This window comes from Protopterus annectens, chromosome 1.part0 (assembly GCF_019279795.1).
Source record: "Protopterus annectens isolate FY-2018-M chromosome 1.part0, PAN1.0, whole genome shotgun sequence".
In the NCBI taxonomy this organism is placed as follows: domain Eukaryota; kingdom Metazoa; phylum Chordata; order Ceratodontiformes; family Protopteridae; genus Protopterus; species Protopterus annectens.
Window position 1 is genome coordinate 976,851,057 of NC_056725.1, and position 21,777 is coordinate 976,872,833.

The 21,777-nt window shown below is 40.2% G+C and overlaps 1 protein-coding gene across 2 annotated transcripts in view; it reads right to left on the minus strand.

Moving 5' to 3' along the window:
- Positions 1–21,777, minus strand: part of ECT2L (epithelial cell transforming 2 like) — a 1,012,011-nt gene that overhangs the window by 566,093 nt on the left and 424,141 nt on the right. For both annotated transcript variants that reach the window (XM_044064710.1, XM_044064701.1), the window contains exon 8: positions 7,089–7,227. In XM_044064710.1, coding sequence (XP_043920645.1) covers positions 7,089–7,227 — 139 coding nt within the window. The remainder of the gene's footprint in view (positions 1–7,088; positions 7,228–21,777) is intronic.

Genomic DNA, 21,777 nt, shown 5'->3' on the forward strand with positions numbered 1-21,777 from the left:
GCAGAAAGGGGCTGCGAAAGCACCTCGCCTTCTTCAGCGATCATGAGCCTTGGGGGACTGGCAGGTGGAGAAAGTTTGTTGTCCTAGACAGGTGACATACTATGAATGGAAGTCTCGGTGTAGGATTTGCTTAGCACAGCGGAGACAACTATTAACCTTATCTGACATGGATTAAAGCAAGAAAAAAGAGCTCCCCAATGAGGTGCTTAGCATTCAGATGACTTCTCTCCTGTGTGGAACAACCCATGCATTGAAATACTGCTTCCATCTCCAAAGGCAAGAAAAGAATGATACTGTGCTATTGGTTGGCTCCTTTATACCCAAGCTTACAGATGTTGGATAGAACATCCTCCAGCTTAAGGAGGAGGGAGATTTTTTTTCTGGTAGTCAGGCCGGCCAAGGGCTTTCACAGCAGGAAATCCCATAAGTGAAACATGAAGAACATCTGCAAAAAACAGTAGAACCTGAGAATGACCTAAGAATGACAGATTACAAAGAAAAAACATTTGACAGTATTCCATGTTCAAGAACCATGAAATGCTTATTGATGAGTAAACTACAACATGCCTTGGCATGTTATATAACAGTCACTAATAAATAATGGCATTCCATTTTATAACCGAGTCACAAAAAATGGGCAAATTGCTATTCCAGGAATTAAAAACAAGTTTAAGATATTCCAGGGTCATTATCACCATTGTTGCTTTGCCTTATCCTCAATCTGTTAAGCTGTTTATTTTATAGACTAATCTACAGCTATAGCTTCAGTGCACAAAACAGCTTTCCTAAATGATATCACTCCTGTCTTTGTTGATATTTTTAAACTGCATAGCTCATCTGACAAGCAATGGCAATTATAAATGTTAAAAAAAATTTCAGATGATGTACGAATGACATTTGACTTTGATAAATGTATAAAAGCAATGTGTATAGCAGGAAAATTGAGGCACCAGGAAAGTATCACCATAGGAGAGATATGCTATATAAAAAATGGAAAAAGAGGAAAATCTATAAATATCAAGAAATAAAAATAAAGAAGACTGAAAACCAGGTATGAGATTTTAACTATGAAACTCAGGGGAAAAAAAAAAAGACACACACAATGGTAATGAGAAAATCTCAGATTAATCTCCAGTTAAGTGCTTTCATCCACACAAAAATGCATTTCATCAGAACTCGAGGGAACTAGGAATATATGAAGAGGCAACAAATACAACATAAACAAATGAGAATGAAACTTACTAATGAATGTTTCATAAGATTAAAACTATCAATGAAAACTGCTAAGATACCTAAAAATAAAGTTCAAGATATAAATCTGCTTGCCCTCCCTATTCTAACCTACAACTTTGGTCTGACTGACCAGCCACAAAAAATGTTGAATCAGTTGGACTGGAAAATAAGACAGGAAAACAAAAAAACTGCTTCTTAACTATCAAATGATAAATAGTTCCCTATAATTTTCAACAGCCTGCTTATAATACCACATTGTCTGCATATGGCAGACAAGACAGCAAACATTGTGATGCATCATCTGCATACAACAGCCTTGTTGATTTATCCCCTCTGCCCGCCTTGCTAATATAGCCCATCACCAGTACGAACAGCAGTGCCAACTCAAAACTGAACCCTGATGCACACCCACTCCCATTGGAAACCCCTCTGTCAGTCCTAGCACTGTTCGTACATTTGTTACTGGGTCCTTGTACATAACCTACACTAAGTCTACCAGTGTTTTCAGGACTTTGAACCATCACAGTACTGCCCAAATCTTCTTTCTTTGGACCTTGTCATGTGCTTTCTCAAAGTCTAGGAATACCCAATTGGAGCCTTTCTTCATCTCCCACTTCTTCTCCACTATCCATCTCAATGCAAACACTGAGGTGGTTGTGTGGCATCCTGTTATAAACTGCTCATCTATTACCTTTCTTTCTACTACTCTGCAAATTCATTTATGAGTCCTCCTCTCCATCACTTTTATGCAGTGCAACAGGAGTTTTGGACCTTTATACTGTGAATTTACCCCTTGTTCTTATATACACTGGCACTAGACTGCATGTACTTCAGTCATCTGTGATATGCCTTTCTGTACATACTGTCATGTGTATTCTCAGGAGCCATATCTACCCTAACTCACCCAACAGCTTGATTGTACCTGCCATGACTTTATCTGAGCTTGCTGCTTTCCATAACGTCTGTGCCTTAGTGCTGCTCTTACTTCTTCTTCTTCTAGGGTGTGCTCTTCTTCTTCTAGGGTGTGCTCTTCTTCTTCTTCTAGGGTGTGCTCTTCTTCTTCTTCTAGGGTGTGCTCTTCTTCTTCTAGGGTGTGCTCTTCTTCTTCTTCTAGGGTGTGCTCTTCTTCTAGGGTGTGCTCTTCTTCTTCTTCTAGGGTGTGCTCTTCTTCTTCTTCTAGGGTGTGCTCTTCTTCTTCTAGGGTGTGCTCTTCTTCTTCTTCAAGGGTGTGCTCTTCTACCTCTTCTAGGGTGTGCTCTTCTTCTTCTAGAGTGTGCTCTTTTTCTTCTTCTAGGGTGTGCTCTTCTTCTTCTTCTAGGGTGTGCTCTTCTTCTTCTTCTAGGGTGTGCTCTTCTTCTTCTAGGGTGTGTTGTTCTTCTTCTTCTAGGGTGTGCTGTTCTTCTTCTTTCATTGTTGGCTGTGTCTGGAGTTGTACAGCTTCTGTGGGGTTTTCTTCATTCAGAAGCTGCTGTCAGACGTAAGAGTTGAGACAGGAGTTACAGAAATGACAGAAGTTAAAAAGATTCAGGGGATTAAAATGCTTGAGTCAATTATAAGACGCTCAGAAAATCATTTTATGACAACCCTTCCATAAGAGATATGAGGTAGGGAACAGTGCTAAGGAGTTATGTGGGTACTTAAATGCAGAAATTCAGAAAATACAAATATTCAGTTTATTCCAGTTAATAAACTAGATACTACACAACAGAGACCAAGAATGTTTAAATAAAGAACAAATTAGTAAAATGTATAGGTTGTGTTGTTTTAAAGGATGACAATTGGAAAGCTGATAAATAATGGATGCACTGGGAGAGAGACAGAATTAAAACTCTTGATCCCAGAAGAAAAGTGGATGAATGTGTTTATATTTCAGCCAGTCTGAACAGTTTATTCTCAGTTTGCTGCTGACTGTTGGAGATGTGATGAATCAATCACCCGGGACTGGACTCATACTTTTGGGGTTTTCTGCACACTGGATGTCTTTAAGAAGATTCAAGTAAAATTAAGTGAAATATTGAAAGGCCTGGTTGTAATTTCCCTGGAAATATTCCTCCTTGGTATAATGGATTACCACAATTTTTCAAAAGCTGATAGTGTTGCACTGAACCTTGGCATACTGTTCTGTAAAAAATGCATAATGCATAGAACAATATGTGCCACTAATAAAGAAATTATTGTATCTAGACATAAAGTACTGTGCACTGTTCTGAAATCTTGTAGTACCCGTATAAGATCTAAATGTCAAATATTGCAGGGCTGGTTTCATGCAGGTTCTGAAAAAAATAATGAATAATTGATTTAATGGCTGGCACTGGTGTACTTAAGTATTATTGTTCAGTGTTTTTAGGAAATGTGACTTGGCTCTGCATAAGAAAATGTTGTTTACACTACTGAGTATGAGGTGTCAGAAAGTCAGAAGATATTGCATGAACTGAGAAAAACACAGAGAATTAGAAAATAGCCTCACTGTCTAACCAGCTGTCTAAGTATCTTGACAGACATTCTAAACCTACTCAGGGAATGACTATGCTTTAATTAGCTAAGCTTCTGGGATACAGAACTATCATTTTTACCCCAGTCCTGGAAACTGGATTTACATTTTTGGAGTGTGTGCCATGCAGATAATTTTAAAGACATTCTTGGATGCTTGATCAATATTTTCATGGCCAATTAAATTGCTCTCAGTCTACAGGTCTTTCTTAATCACTACTGATAAATGTAGAGGTAGTCAAGGCATGACTGATTTGTTTTCTCTCATTTTCTTACTAGTGAAGATGACTACAAAAGTGAAATGGCACTCTTCATCCTTGTCTAATGCTAAGTCATGGATGAAATCTATCAAAGTAAACATATCTTGCCAAGGAAAGATATGTCCTGTGACTTAGTAATAAATGGATTTACTTGTATCAGCTTTACATCTGAAAATACTTTGTGAACCACTTAGGAAAATATACTTCAGCTCCCACATCAATCTGCTTTATGAACTGCAGTAAAGGACCTTCTCTTTACAAACTGGGAATGCAGATGTCCACTTGGATTCCTTTCCAAGTCGTCAGCTACTTAAAGGTTGTAGATTATCTTCCCCCAAAAATTGCCTCACACCTTCCGAGTCATCCTACCCACTTCTTCAGATCCATGTCAACCAGTTCGGGTTCCCTCCAGTAATAAGGCAATCACCTTATAAACATACAATCCATATTGTAACGTCACACTGACACAGTTTTGGAAGTAGGTGACATGATGGTAGGGAGAAGACTTGATATTGTGAAAAGGTGGATGGGCAGTGCAACAAAGTCTGTTGGCCTAGGATCTACAGTCTACTATGGGAGAGGAGAGAGGACAGACTATAAATGGTGTGGAAACTGTGGTGAGATACAGCCTTCTAATGTCAGCAAGGGATGTCATCAGAATTAGTGACAGACTCATGGAAATCAGACTTCGAGTAAAGACAGGGCAGTCTTTGTGAACTTGGTCTGTGCTTTACAACAGAGCTGAGATTGTGAGGATAAGAAGACATACGAAGACATTCAGGCAGCAGGTGCCGGATCTCCTTGATAAAGTGGGATAAAATGAGTTGATTTTGATAATGAAGATGCTGAATACTCATACTGGGACAGACAGAGTAGGATAAAAGGATCGCTCGGGCCACATACCTGGGCAGGAGAAATAATGAAGGAGAGACAGTTTCAGACTTCCTGCTGGAAAATGTTTTAAGGGTGACCAAGACATAGTTCAGCAACAGATACAGTCACAAGAAAGCTTACAACAGTTGTCAACAAGCAACTTGGGGGGGGGGGGTAGAGCTACTGCTAGTAAGGAAAGGGCACAGGGGTAAGTAAATCAGGGGTTGTAAGGTGACTCACAGTGAAATGGTCAGCTGCCAGCATAAATCACTGGTGGACACAATCAGCTGCAAGCAGTGGTCATAGAAGGACCTAAGGTCAACAGAGACTAAGCTGAAGACATGGATGTTAAAAGAATCAAACATACAGCCGACCAAGGAAATACTCAATGCTGTAGCACCTCAGGAAGAAGATGAAACAGGTAGAGTAAAAGAAGAGTGGCAGTGTTTCAAAATAGCATGTCTGCAGGCAATAGAACCGATACGACGTTGAGCCACGTATGGAAATAAACACATAAGGAAAGCTGGCGGTGGAAAGTAAAAGTCTAGGGCATTTTCAAAAGAAAGGGGTGCAAGAAAAAGTGGGCTATAGAAAAGATGCTTAATGACCAGTTGCAATGGCAGAAAAGAAAGCATCAGAGAAACTCTACCAACTTCTGGACAGTGACTGAGTAGATGGCTCAGTTAAACTCTCTTGGGTTACAAAGCAACAATCGAAGGATAAAGAAGAAGGTCTGCAGATGCCATTTATAAGCAATGCCAGCAACAATCTACTCACCAGTCCACAGAGTTTCAGGTACAGATTGAAGGAACATTTCTACAAGCTTCAGAATGAAGAAAAAACTACAGAAGCTGTACTGCCACATGCACAGGCTACTCTGATAAAGGAATGAGAGCCCACTTCAGAAGAAGCACTGAGGGTGATGAAGTCATGGATAGTCCTTGGGTTCAGAGAGGAGTTCTAGTGGAAATGGGTGTCCATCATGGTTCAGTTGCAAACCCACTGCTATTCATACTGGTGACGGACCTCATCAGCAAACAGGTAGGAGGGGATAGATCAACACAGCAGCCGTATGCAGATAATATGGCATTACAGGAAGACACTAAACAGGAATTCCAGCAAATGACAGAGGAATGGGATGAAAAAGAGGAGGCACACAAGACACTGGACTCAGACAGAGTTTAAAATAGAGACAAAATGGAAAGCAGTGAACAGGATAACAGCTTCAAGTATCTGGGAGAGGTGGCTGCTTTGAAGGGAAGTCAGAATGAGGAGATCAAAATTAGAACAATAAGTGCTGCAGCCAATTGGAAGAATGTGTCATGGGTAATGTGTGACAGAGGAATGCCAAAGGAAGTGAAAAGTAATGTCTGCAAAACAGTGGTGCGACCAGTACTTCTGTACAGCAATGGCAAGCATGGCTACAGAACCTTGAGGTGACAGAAATGAAGTAGCTGCAACAGGAGATAGAATGCACACTGTGGGACAGATGATAAAAGGAGGGCATCAGACTGGACGCCAAAGTAGCCCCAGTTGTAAATAAAATAATATAGGAAAAAAGGGTGATGAAGATGATGATAGTGATGATAACAATGACTTTATAATACACATCTACTCTGAAATTAACCACATTGCAAATGGAATCTGGAAGGCCAGGAAAACTAGAAAGAAAAATGTCACCATATATTAGTCTTGATGATATCATATTTTTATCTGAACATCTAAGCAGATTTCAAGAGGATGAATTTAAACCAATATAGCACAGGTAACTTGCATCCCATGCTAGAGTGGATATATGGCAGAGACCTACTCCAGCATGGGATGCCAGTTACCTCAGCTATAATTTAAAGCATTAAATGGAGTGGGCCTCTGCCTTATAACCATTGTTTGCTAGGACATGATTCAGCTTCCCTTGCAACTCTAAATAGGATACATCATGTACTGGAAAATGAATTAATAAAAAAAAACTTTAACAGTTCTGTGCCATATGCTTAAATAACCATCAGCATACAAGCTGATATAGCTGAATGTAACTGATTACAATGCAGTACCCATTTCACTATAACTTGTGAGGTACAGTAATGTTTACAGTAATACTTCTATCATTTATAAGTTACTGTATTTTATAACAGAAATGCACAAACATACTGAATGTTCTGACTCACACTGGCCTAAATACTCTATAATTGATAATTTATAATTTATAACCTGATATGTAAATGAAACACATACCTCATATGCAGGAATTCTGGATGATATCAGCATAATGCGTGGCTGAGTTAAAGGAGGCGGGCTGCTGTATAGTTTCTGCACCTCATTACACTGTCTGTAAGACAATGCAGGGTATGAAGATGTTCCAGCCATATTCTTCCTGACAATAAATAAAAGGCATCTTCAGTACTTCTTCTCTGCTGTACACTATCCCTGTATGTACTGTACACTATCCCTGTATGTACTGTACACTATCCCTGTATGTATTCATGTCTGTTAACACAACATACTGCTTATTGCAATACACATGCTCTGCTGAATACATCGTTCCCACTATATTTTGGGGGGATTAACGTTGCTTAATTCAGACTGTATATGACAATTTTTAGTTATGTATAATCAGATTCAGGTATTTTCATTACAGATAAGGACTACAGGGTAACCTTTTGAAATACTGAAAATCTGAATGCTAAGTCCCTTAATGTGGATACTGAATGTCTAAAAATCCAGTTTTATGTATGCTATGTCCAATACTAGGGTGGCACAGATAGCATTGTCGCCTTACAGCAAAAGGTTCCCTGGTTTGATTCTCAGCTGGGGTGCCTTCTGTGTGGATTCTCAGTGCCTTCCCTGCCTTCGAGTGTGTTTCATCCAGGGGCTCCATTTTCCTCCCACATTCCAAAGACATGCAGTAAGTGGACTGGACACTCTAAACTGGCCATAGGTGTGAGTGCACATGTGAGTGTGTGTGTGTAAGAACTACAGTGGCAGGGCTCACCACCTGGTGGTGTAAACCTTGGCTCTAGATGATTGTCATTACTGAAGTGACACCCTGACCCCATGTGCAAAAATGGGGACCTCTATATACAATAGGACTTGCAGCACAGAAATTATATTGTGCAGCTGTTACAGCTAAAAAAAAAAAGATTTTCCAGGAAAATAATTTAATAGTAATGTTACTAGTTAGAACATACAGAGACAAGGTCAGTTTTTAAGTGAAAGAACTGAAGTTCCAGTAGGGAGTAAATGGTCTCCTTGGAAGTCTCAAATGGAGGGTGCTTTTTGACACTATTTAAATGCAGGAGGCTCCATGAGTAGGCAAGCTGAAAATGCTGAAATATATAATTTAAGAGAAGCATACACTGGTCCCTTTCCATAGATTCTAAGGTAGCTGAAAACCTGATGAAATGAGGCTGCTTTAGGATGAATGACACTAGAAGCCGACCAAAAGGAGAACCTCTTCCATTTTTTCCAATTAGAACTTTCTAGTCACACTTTTCCTGATATCCTGCAATAAAAGCAGAACCTCATTTAGGAAACATTTTAGTGTGGGATTAATGCCTAATATACAGACTGTTAGACTGAGGCTTTGGAAAATACAGATGCACAAGTTACCCCTTGTTGTGTCAATAATAGCATGCAGTACAAAATATTAGTAAGTTTCCCTTTCTCAGCAGTAGTAGCTGGGAGAACTTTACTGTTTTGGTGAAAAGGGAGCTATCAAACTACAATTTGCCCTATCCTCTCTCACTTTTAGGGTTATTTTTGTGAAATGTGAAGAGGAAGAGGGAGACATACATCCATCTTCTGTCACAGTGCAAGAAAACAATATTCACTTCTCTGGCTTCTCACCATGGGCACCTAGAACAGAATTTATGAGTAGTGCTTGGAGGGGGCAAACAGATCTGTTTCTGGAGTCCACTTCAGAAGTGTCAAATTGTGAAACACCTGTGGATGTAGTGTCTACTTATGCTGACTGGGGGAGTATCTGCCTCACTGCTCTACTAGGGGTAGTTTGCCTTGATGGGATGTAGAAGGCTTACAGAAGCAGGTTCTGCTGGATCCAGACTTCATATCATCACAGCTTGTTTGCAAAGCTGGTAAGAATGTGTTTCACCTTGTTTGTCTATTAACCAAATAATAGTGGTACTGACTATGACAACTCTTAGAACTCCTGATCCTCAGGCAGTTCAGAAAATCTAGACAGCATATATTACAGTCAATGTCTCCTTCATACTGATATGCATATTCTTGTTGTGAGAATTCCATTCCCCTTGAGACTTCAGGGTTCTGATATGAGCTTCCTAAATTAAGTCTGATGCATCTGTCATCAGTGTTTCCTTAGGAGGGTGCAGAGGGCATCCCTGGATTGGTTAGCACCTGTTCTGTTTATCATATAAATTGCTTTTGGATAGCAAGGATAACAGTTAATAGCTGTTCTGCTCAGTGTAGGAGGTGTTGCCAAAGAATCCTCAGATACCAATAGACTTCCTCAAGTGGAATTTTACAAACAGAATCATAATAAAACTGTTAGAGGCTGACATGTATCCTATAACTTTCAGAATGTCCCTGGTTGTCATGCTGGTATTTTCTGCTGATCTTAAAAAAGGGAGTTCAGAAGGTAAGGCTTTTCAAGAGGAAGCAATAATCTGTTCTTCTTGTTATACAGAACTGCCCTGAGAAAGGTATTCCTGTAGTAAGGACTGTGGACTGATATTGTGGTCATTAATGATATGCCTAGATAGGACACATGGTATAGTCCAGACCCACTGTTAGCTCCTTCTGGGTGAGGACTTGAAGCATCCGACTGGCCAGGTATGGTAAACATGGTCATCTTTGCTCCTAATAGATGGTGATGTGGAGGGAGACATTTTTCATAAACAATATGCCCAGAAGGGCTGTGGCAGTTGTAGGTGAGCACAGTTTGTAAGATTAATATTTTGAACTTTTGTCATCAGGAATGTGTTTGTCTCTAAAGCCTGTCATACCTAAAAACTAGAAACATTCAGGAATAGTACCCTATCTATTCTTCTTCTGGAGGGGCACTTCACATGGATTAGAAGAAAGGAAGTTTTACAGAACTGGGTTAGCTAATGATATATGGCCCAAGAGGCAAAGCATTTGCCAAAGAATGGAAAAGCAGTTATCTTGATCTGCTGTCTTCAGGTAACAATCACCCTCACTCAAAGGTCTGTGCTCAGTTCAGACCCTGTATAAAGCTAGTCTTCCTCCTAGACTGTGAAGAGTGGCAGGAAGGGACAAGGGGAAGTGATGGAGTTTAGGTTTAAATAAGCAAAACTGGGAAGTGCTGTCTTGACGGGAGTCAATTATCAATTGCTACATGTATCCTGCTACCTCCCACGGCCTGTGCCACCTCTGCACTTGCTTTCTCAACTCTCTGAACTGCCCTGCATGTGACTGCTTTCTGCATAAGGGCCACTGCTTGGTAGGGAAATGTATACTGCACTTGAAGAAGTGATGGATGGGAAAGACATATCACCATTTGCATTGTTTTCTTATAATCTCTTGAAAACTTCCCAAGTAACACTTCTATAAAGACCATTCAGATTTTGCCCCTTAATTCTTCTGGCCTAGCTTAGATTCTCAGACATGCATTCCAATAACTGTGTCTGAGGCAGCATTTAATGGCATGTTTACAGTTCTTGCTGTATTATGAGACAGCTTAGGTATTTTCTGTTTCAAGACTGCAATTTTAAAATGTCATTAATTATATCCATTTGTTTTAAGAGGTAACTTTGACACTGCAATATGTGAGTGTGGAAGTTAAAGGCCTGTGGTAGAAGAGGTGAACACTTTTTTTCAAATCTATCTACTATGCTTTCTTTACAAATGGAAGATAATATCTGTGTGCCTGTGGGGGGGGGTACGATCCCCCTATGGTCCCTAAAGAAATCACCACTGTATCTGCTACTAGGGTTTTGCAGAAGTACTTAGACTTTTCCTCTACTCTGTAAAACCTGCCTTGATTTCTGGAAATTGATGGCAAAGAATCTGACAATAACAAAGTGAATTCAGTGCACACTCAGACTCTTTGATCCCCTCCATTTTGACGTAACTTTTGTAAGTGTCAGAGAATCCTTTAGCTCCTATTTAAGATACTCTTTCACAAAATTCATGATTTCCCCAAAGGAGACGTCCTTAGTGGAAGTCTGAAGGAATAGAACCTTCTTCATGTGTGTCATAACCAAGGGGGAGAGTAAAGCTGGTTGGTGTATACCAGGTATCTTCCCCTTTGCCAGTGTGCTAAAATGAAAGGCTCTTCCAAAGGGGAAAAATCCATTTTTCTTTTGACTGGGCATATAACCTGATAGTTAGGTTTCTGTTGGAAATACTGTCAGGACCCTCTGCTTCATGGAATGCCTATAATTAAACATTATCAGGCCTAAATTAAATATCTGTAGCATTCACATCCTCGGGGGGGGGGGGGGGCAGCAGGGACATCTGTCCCAGAGAATGCTTCTGAATACAAAGTATCTGTATATCCAAATAGAAACTGTGCTATTTTATAAGGGTGTCTTAAGCTAGTCATTTGCAGGTGCCTAGAGTCGAGTGTCTGATTGTGATTCAGACAAAATATCTACAGAGGCCACAGAAGAAATCTAAGTTACCACAACACTGCTGGCCTTCAAAGGGTCATTGACAGTTTGGGGAGGGGAAGGAAAGTAGGTGCCAGAACCACAGGTGATCAGGGCTGCTGTTGGCATCATGGGCTACTTTATATCTGATGTTCTGTTGATCTTTTCAGCACTGGGAAGAGAACTGCTCCCCACTCTAAGGTTGTCTGAAGATCTGGAGGCCTAGTTGACGTTAAGACATCTTTCTGTGGTTAATTCCCATCCAGGATGACTTATACTGCAGCAATGATCACTGTAACATCTTCGGACTATTGACTGAAGTTCCTAGCATTAGAAAGCACAATCATGAACAATTCAAGAAACAAAAATCAAGGCCAACATATTGCTAACAGGTTGTGGTTTAATATGCCGTGGCAATTAGAATTATTTCAAAGCAATAAACACTTCTTACCAAAATTCAAGCACTACAAGATAGGTTGCTTCTTACATGGTAGAAAACATTTGCAGGAGTACTTGGTCAATATATAAAAAAGTCTAAACGTTATTAAACCATACCTCTAGGTGTGTCTATAGGGGCCGGTTAGAAATATGGCTGCCTATGCAGGTTGAAGACTTGTAAGCCATACAGCCTAGTAAGGTTATCTCTTATTTTGAGGGAGAAGAGGTAGACTAGGGTAGAATTCTCAGAATGCATGTACTCATTAAGTGGTTGCCAATGATTTGAAATGATAACATGCAAATGAATCAAAAGGGTCATTGTGCTATGTTTACTGCAGCTAGACAGAAATGGTGAAGCTCCTGCCTTGCATTAATCTATCACATGGGGGCAGCAGTGAGTCAGCACTGGGACAGCTACAGAGACAAAAAAACAGAGGCAAAAAAAGTCAGTGAAGGCAGGAAAATCTGAAGGATTATTTCATGTTTTGCCCTATATGTATGAAAGGATGTATTTTATGCTTTATGGGATATGGCAAACTGCCAGCAGAGATTTGAAATAATGTGCCTAAGATGAACCCATTTGGAAACAAGGGCAAGCTCAAGACTTTTGAGGGGGACTGCAAATAAATCTGACCATGGATCAAAAGTTCTCTTACACAGCCAGAGATCTGAAGGTCTAGATATACCATTCTACATTATGTGACTTACTTTGGAAAGAACATTTCATTGTATTTGACCTTTTGTCTTTTTGTCTGTATTATTAGCCAGTAGATTAATATCTAAGTTGAAAGAGCAACAAAGTTACGTAATCACACCAGAGGGACATCAGTAAGTGATAAACGTGTTACAATCTTCATAAAATGTTAGTGTAAAGTTTTATTCACCAGAGAACTTAAAGACATTTTAAACATTTTGCCTTAGTTGCACAGAGGGATAAAGCCCTTGACTGCTGTGCAGATAACAAGGTTTAAGCACTGGCCAAAATGCTCCAGTAATCAGTTGGGTGAAAGGGAGGGAGAGAAAAGAATGAGCAGCTAGAAGCATGCGTGCCATCCTTAGGGGAGCACCTAGAGAGATCCGGCTTTGAAAGTGAGCCCTTGCAATGTCAGAAAGGCAGCTTTCAAGCTGCATGCTTTCAGAGAAGCATAGGTGAGATGTCTCTAAAGGTAGACTGTGAGGGAGCATACACCTACACCCTCCTTTACATGCTTCACATATAACAAGCAACATAAATGAAGGATGCACCAGGGAAAATAAAACAAAAACCGAAGCCACACAGAATGATGGCCCAGCACTGCCCAAATCTGCACCGTCATCCAGCAATGGCTACAATCAGAGCTGGAGTAGGAACAAATGGGCCACTGAAGCAGAAGGATGGATTGGGGGCTGGGCATGCAAAATCCTCCAAAAATATGCAAAAACAAGTATGTCAAATATATTTTGCATGTGCTATTGAAGATTCTACTAAAACAGGAGTCCACACATCTAGGAACATCCTATCATGGTACCTTTGATGGCATCAATTATTGGTTGAGGTAAACTGTCTGGTGTACAAAAATCACAACTGTATTGAGTTTAGCAGTTTTTAATCTATTAGAAAGGACAGACTGTATAGTTGATGTCATCAACTGTAGATTTTGCATGAAAAGCAGTTTGACCATCTCTGTGAATAATAGGAAAAACAAATGTCTGAAGAATGAGTTTATTCTTTTGCCTAACATTCTGACTTCCGAATGTCATGCAGTGTATGACAGCACTTAGTCACAATTTCACTGATATTCTCCCTCAGTAAGGACAGCATCTTTCTGTTTCAAGTAGTGAGTAGCTTACTTTTTGTCTTTTTAAGGCTGCATAAGTGAGATGCTTTGTAAACATTCTCCCTTCCCCAGCACCATGTCTTAGAACACTTTAACATTTGCCACATTTACTATCTGCTGATTTTCTATCAATATATTTTTAGTTAACGTACCCTCACTGGCTTATAATTACCTCTTGGTGTACTGTGTTCTTTGTTTTGCCTTAGCAGTCTGAACTGCAGTCTGTTGACTCTTCAGTATAACTTTCCCCTTACTGTAATGTCACGCATGCTATTTGATCTCTGACCCCAGAAACACTCACTAGATAAACAAGACAAGGAATGTTATAACTGAAACTAGAAAGTAACGAGTCGGTTGTTTGACATTATGTCTCATAATAGTCTTCACACTACCTACAATACATCAGTAAAGCTACATACTGTTACCCATTATTACTTTATTGTTGTATGTCTCAATTTTCAGATTAGGCTATTCAACTGTTAATGGCTGGAAACATAACAGGAAAGATCCAACACATTCGAGGAACCTATATCAAGCAAACCAGTAGTGTTAGAGCTTAGATATCCCTTCCATAACTCATTCATGTTCATCCTTTAACAAAAAATACAGTTGTTCTGCTTTCTGGAGAAAACTCTTTGCCTTTTTTCCTGATCCCCAGTGTCTTACTAGGTGTGTGGGCCTGCACAGCCCCAGTTTCTAATCCACTTATCCTTCCTTTCCCTCTGCATAATAGAGACTTCTGAGAAGCTACAATAAATCAGTAATGCTGGATAACGTATAAAATCATGCAATAACAGTGAGAGTGATAGGTGCCAGAATTCAAAGTGGACAAGACGTAGGAATAATAATACTAGGCAAGCGATCATGGGATCATAAAATGTCTAGTCATATAGACCTTTAAGAAGACACACTTAAAGGTTCTTGCGACCTTTGTGAAGCACTTAATAGTGCTTATGTCTCAAATTTGATCAGGGCCTTACGTGATATATTATACATTATACCCTGATATAAATATGTGTGTGTCTATGTAGTTATCATGATTAGCTTTAAAAGTAGCCAAAGTAGCACTTTCTTTGACGTGTAGTGGCAGCTGATTCCGTAGATTGTCAATGCACTGTGTTATGAACCTACCCTTCCAATGAACCTTGTATATGTTTTGGTGTAGATTTAGGTCCCTAGTGTGGGTGTTTGTAGAGGTTGGTTTTGTGAAGAAACAGGTCGAATAGGACTGGTTCATTCATGGCAAGAAAAACTAGACACAGGCTGCTAGCAGTGTAAGTAGAGTCATGCTAATGTAATGCAATGTAATGTAATCTAATCTAATAACAGGTACAGTTTCACCACAGAAGGATTACACTGATTGTCAACATGTGCACACTCTCACCTTTGGTTGAAGATACATGCAAATTGTCATGGCAGCCAATCAATAAGGAACAACACTGTTTTTAAACAGATGAACTCTGCCATGGTCAGAAAAATCAGGTTATGTGTGGTGGTAGGGACATTAAACTAATACCTACTAAATTAATAATTTTAAAGTTTTTTTGAATGGGATATACATATGAGCATTTTAAGAACATGGGGAAAAGGAGAATCCTGGGCACTGGTAATCATCCCTAAACCAACCACTGTGAAAAGACTTAATTAGAAGTATAAACTAGAGAGGGGATGTCCTTACCCTCTCACCATGAGCACAAGGTCTCAAAGGACTCAAATCACACAACACAAATGACATCTGAATAGTCTGCAGGGTAATCTGCTCCTAACTGTTTAATTGAGCATATCCTCATACTGGGCATGGCAAATGGAAATGCTGACCTATTTCTTTAAAACCCTATTTCTAAAGGTCAAATCAAGACTAGAAAATTACATTTCAGCCTCACTGCACACAGCCTCAGAAGCATTCATTAGGTGCTAAACTTAACAACTCACACCAGTTGCTAGGGTTTGATGAAGGGTAGGCATACAGTTCTTCACTTGAGGAGGTTACTGTACATCTTCTAAAGGAATTCTGTGAAAGTGAGGCTTTGTAGTGCCTCCAAATGCAAATGTTTATACTTAACTTTGCAGCCATAATGTTCACAAAAAACAGATGATGAGACTAACTGAGCTGGACACAAATCCAGTGAGCAGGTATATTAAGTCCCTTATCGGGTTTTGCCAAATTATCTTCAGAGCTGCCCTTGGCTTTAGATTCTCTCATGTGAATTGGGAGACAGAATTGGATCACACTCTTGGAAAAAAGATATGAACAGAGCAACATGAAGACTGTAAACTAAGTAAATAAATTTGAACATCACTCTCTGAATGGAATAATGTGACAATAACGCCTATCAGGGACCCAGGATGGCTCAAACTAATGAAAAAGTTTAAAGTGTTGGTAACTCTCAGTATCTACCAAATATAGACAGGTTTACTATTGTTTATTCGAACGGAAAAACATTTTCCGTTCAAATAAACGAATGGTAATACCGAAAGTAAAAAAAAACTAACTTTCACAATGTCGAACCAAATGCTTGACCCGTTTGTCGAAACCACCACGTCATAGTCATATAGAAGCTGATGTAAATCAAACTCCTATATAGCTATCACATGCTGCACCCCCCCCACTTATATATTCTAACTCTGAGATTGCACTACAGTGGGGATGTGTATGAATTTCCACTCCCCACTGCACCACGATCTCCATGCAGATAGTCGATTTACACTTATGCGAATGCAGTTGTGCACTCGCATAAGTGGAGTTGACTATCTGGTGCAAAACTGTTTGTGCATTCGACATTATGTTTTTCGGCACATTGCAGCCGATAGAATGTCGTTCACACAAACAATAGTAAACTATATAGAAAAGCTATAATTCAGACTTCTATATGTTGGAGAGTAGTCAACAGCTCCTCAGAGTGAGCAATCTGACTGGTCACAGTGATGACAGCATTCTAACTTATTTAAATTAGATTTTGTTGTCTATAAGGTCTGCAGATTCCCATATCAGGCCTGGGAACATTAGTACAGATTATTACAGACACAAAAGATCAAAAAATTTTCTACAGTAAGAGTCATACTCTGTTTTTCATAAATTGAAATAATACCCTTAAAGCTACAAGGACCTATGCTTGAAATAGGCATTTATAGATGATATTACCAAGCATCAGCATAAATAATAAGTGTTGCCATGCATTTTTTCTTCAATTCTTATTTAGGTAAATTGTTCATAAGCCATACATTAGTAAAAAAATAACTTCATTAGTTTGTACTTGGATGTCAAACCTTTTAGCTATTTCATCTTTATAAATACAAATGTACAATTAAACTGAAGTGTCACAGAGTGTAAAGGGGAAACAGATTTCTGCCGATGAAAAAGTCAAGGCAAACAAATTGAAGAAACTTGTTGGAGACAAAGAAAATTAACTGAAGTATGATAAGAGCTTGTAAAGCAGACAGAGAACGTAAATCACTAAAACAAGTCATTCAAAGGAGAGGATGATGGATGACACCACTCCCAAAGCCTCTCCACTCAACCGAAGAAAAAAACTGCACTTTATTCAGCTGCTTTTACTGTATTTGCGTTTCTTCCTACTTTTATTTTGCTTTTGATGCTTGCTCTTAAAGGTGTTCAACTGCATTTTCTGCTGCATTTATTACTGCTTGTTAGTAGCCTAAGTAAACTGTAACTGTTATTTTAAACATCTTGGTTAAGCACTTGGGTTTCAGGCCAGTTGTCTTACATTAAGAAGGTTTGCGGTCTGCACTCTTGTGGCAGGAGTCTTACCTTACATCCTTCGAAGCTGGGAATTGCTGGTTGAAGGCTTAGTGTGTCTGTTATTCTAAAAGTGTCTTAGTTCTGGTTTAAGCATTTAGGCTTCAGACCAATTATTTTACATTAAGAAGGTTTGTGGCCTACACTCTTTTGGGAGGAGAGGGTAGCTTCTGCCCTTCTGAGATGGAAATTGCTGGTTGAAGGCTTATTGTGCTTTCTTATTTGAACTGTTTTTTAATGAAATTGGTGCACTTTGTTTGCTGTAGCATAGACTAGATACAGACCTGCTGAATCTAGCTCTGTTTGTATAACTTGAGCACTAAACCAGGCCAGAGAGGGTTCCTCTGCACCTTAGTGGCAGGAGTGTGCAGTTAGAATTCATCTGATTGCAGGCAGCTGGGACAGGGCTCAGTTTTGAGCTTCTTTATTGGTTAATTTGTTTAGAGCAGTTTGTGCTTGTTTGCTACACAGCACCGTGTTTGCACATCACCACTGCTGTGCAGCACTGTGCACCTTTGGTGGTTAGACGCAAATACTTTTGCCTGCAAATTTTCCCTTAGTACTCTGCTGATGTGGTCGCTTGGGTTTCCTCTGGGTGCTTTGGTTTCCTCCCACATACCAAAGACATGCTGAAGGTGGATTGGACACTCTAAATTGGCTGTAAGTGTGCATGTGTGTGTGTGCCTTCTGTGGAAGGTTGGGTGCCGGGCTGGCAACTTGACACCGTAAAACGCCACTGATTATCATGAGCGGACAGGTGATCCAATGTGGTGACCCCTAACCGGGAAAAGCCAAAAGAAGAAGAAGACTCTGCTGATGGTCTATTGGTAAGTGCTCATGATTGTCCATTCAGTGAAACTCCAGAGGTACCAGCACAGATCCTACCTACCAGACCTTTGTATTTTTTGTCCACTTCTCTTGTCCTCTACTTGACCTGGTCCTAACTATCCTTTCCCTGTTTTTTGACCACATCAACTTACTTAGCATTATGGAAGGACAATTTCCCACTGTTTCTCCAGCAAGCCTGGTAGACGTGGGCATCCTGAGGCAATTTAGCAATTGCCTCATGTACACTGACAACCAACTTCTTCTAGTCCACACAAATTCATTATGTGAGAAACGCATCTATATTAAGAACCTAAAATCCAGGCTCTCTCTCTCACTCACCAATCAGTTCATCTGATACTAAGCAGGTTGTCAGCATGCACACCTCACCTCCTGCACCTACCAGACCAACAACATATACATTTACATATGCTGACGCACTTACAAGAAGCTTACTTAAACATCAGAGACCTTCCACTCAAACACAAATACAAGCACACTTCACATAATACATTCTCTGCAGAACACAGTACACATGATATATCACACACCAGTGGTGAACCAGTCAAGCTCCTAAGGCATAACACTAAAACAAATATTTTAGTCATAGGCAACTCAGTTGTGAGACACACAGATGTCCCTCTCACCAGGTTGGATAAGGAAAAGGTCATGGTCAGCTGTCAGGAGCCAGGAGCCACCAACCACATCACACACATACTCAAGAGTCTCAATACCAAGCACTGTTATGACTCCGTCATAGTCCATTTTGGTGTGAACGACTTGAGATGTACCTCACTGGACTATATGAGGACAGATATGACTGAGCTCTCTGATTATGTGTCTCAGGCAGGTATGTCCCTAGCCTTAAGCAGCATTTTACCTTCACCTAGGATGATACCTCAATATAAACAAAAATGACTGACTTCAACAATTGGCTTAGTTTCTGATGTAATTTAAAGGGGATCTAGTATCTGTCAGCCTGGGATGACATGGTCAACAGACCTTGATGCTTTGCCAGAGATAGTCTTCATCTGTCACCCCTGGGATTTCGGATACTGGCTAAGGTTCTTGCCATCCCCACAGTGCCTTTTTTAGGCACTGTCACAAGAACACAATTCTTGATGTAAAAATGCCCTCTAAAAGCAACCTCAAGTTTATACTGCTAATAGGTGTCTAAACCAGAAACTGCACCCACTGGAATCCGTTCTCACCATGGAAGATGCTGACATTTGTGCAGTCACTGAGATCTGGTTTAACACTGTGGAGAACACCCCAGCTATACCAGGTTACATTTCCTTCCACATGCTCAGACAATGGACTAAAGGCATAAGAAGTAAAGGATGTAGTGTGTCAATATTCATTAAAAATAAATATATCTCTAGATTGGTTAAACAGCATGATTCCCTTGAATTACTTCATCTGCACTTGACTGTATGTAAGTCCCCTCTTCAGGTCATTGCCAGCTGTATAACCCCCTCCATGAATCAGGACATCCACTCAGCCTACTTGACCTACTTGAGTCAATCAAGATATAACGAAATACCCTAGTTTTGGGTGAGTTTAATGGCCCATCCATAGACTGGGTAAATTATATGTGTTCTAACTCACTTGCCCAAAGCTTTCTGGACTTTGTTAACTCCATTACCATGGACCAGCTGGTTGACACACCCACAAGCAGCTCAAACATCCTGGACCTGGTGCTCACCAGCATGGGGGGCTGCTGCCCAGCCTCAGTGTGTGGCCATCCCTGGTGAGATCTGACTACAAATCAGTCTCGCTAGAAGTAACTATAACACACACACCCCCTTAGCAACAACCAGACTTAAAAACCTCTCCAAGGCCAATTACAACCTCTTACATGATGGCATAAATAGCTTCACAGCCCCTCCCCCACTAATGGAACAGACACCTATGCTGAGTTATACACCAATGCTTTATACAAGCACCTGTATAATTGTATTCACTCTGCCATACCTGATAGAACTAATGCAAAATCTTCAAGGAAAAACAAATCTGCCTGGTGGACAACTGCCACTAATAGGCTATACAATTGAAAAAAGACATTGCTGTCAAAGAGTGAGAAGGAATGGTCTCAAAACTAGAAAAACTCCCTCCTCAACTTAAACAAGCAAATAACACTCCTAGTGAAGTCCTCCAAAGCTAACTATGAATCCAAATTAACTTCCCTTACTAAGGATAACCACAAGCCATTTTTTAGTTACATCTGCAACTTTAAAGGTAAGGCCCAGACTTGAGCTGAACTCATAGTTAATGGTACTACATATATAGAACATGTGAATAGAGCAAACCTGCTGGGTGACAGGTTCAGTGAAAACTTCACTCCCGTGTCCCCACCACATATACCCCAAAGCATCCCTAACACCTGTCCCCCATCCAATATCTCCAAGAAGCAGGTCTTAAATGCACTCTCCAAGGCCAAAAATACAGCCTCTATGGGACCAGACAACATCACAAGCTGTGTTCTACATGGGTTAAAACAGGAATTAGCATCAACATTGAGCACCTTTTCAATCACAGCCTAAGCACTGGCTTTGTCCAAGTGGAATGGAAAACAGCTACTGTCATCTCTTTGCACAAAGGTGGTGCATCCATGTACCCTAGGAACTGCAGACCCATTATGCTGACCAGCCTGCAAGGCCATGAAATGAGTCATCATGGACCTTATTAACAAAGATATAGGAAATCTCCAAATACTCAACTCCATCCAGTTTGGCTTTGTCAAGGAGAGATCATGCCTGTTAAACTTGGTGGACTTCTTTGGGACAGTCAACAAAACACTAGACGAGGGCAAGTCTGTACATATGGCCTACCTAGACTTAGCCAAGGCCATTGACACAAGCCTCTACTCAGGCATCAATGATAAACTTATCCAGCTGGGTATCGACCCATATATTGTCAGGTGAGTTGAAAACTGGCTCACTGATAGAACTCATATGGTCAAAACAGGGGACTCCACCTCCTCCAGCAGACTGTAACCAATGGTTTTCCACATGGATTGGTTCTGAGACCCCTAATCCTTGGAATCTAATTCTCCAAAGTACAGGCTAAAACTAAAGGACTGTGCTTGACAAAGTTTACTGATGACTGCAAACTGGGAGCAATCACTGAAACCCCTAGCAATGTCAACATTCTGCAAGAAGGTCTTACAAAGACTAATGACTGGTGCCAAAGCCATGGTCTTAAACTTAACACAAAAAATGCATTATCATCCACTTTGGCAAGGGTGATGTTCCTGCAAACCACCACATCAATAGCAATACCCTAAGCACATAGTCAGTGGTGAGATATCTGGGCACACAGGTTGACAGCAAGCTTAACTTCGATCACCATGTCTCCATAGTAGTAAGAAAGGCATTTTATATTGCTCATCTCATAAGTAAGGGCATTGCCTTCAGAAAATAAAAAGAGGTTATAACCCCCTGTACTCTTCCCTCATCAGGCCAATAATAGAGTACAATGCTCCTTTTGGTGTGTTC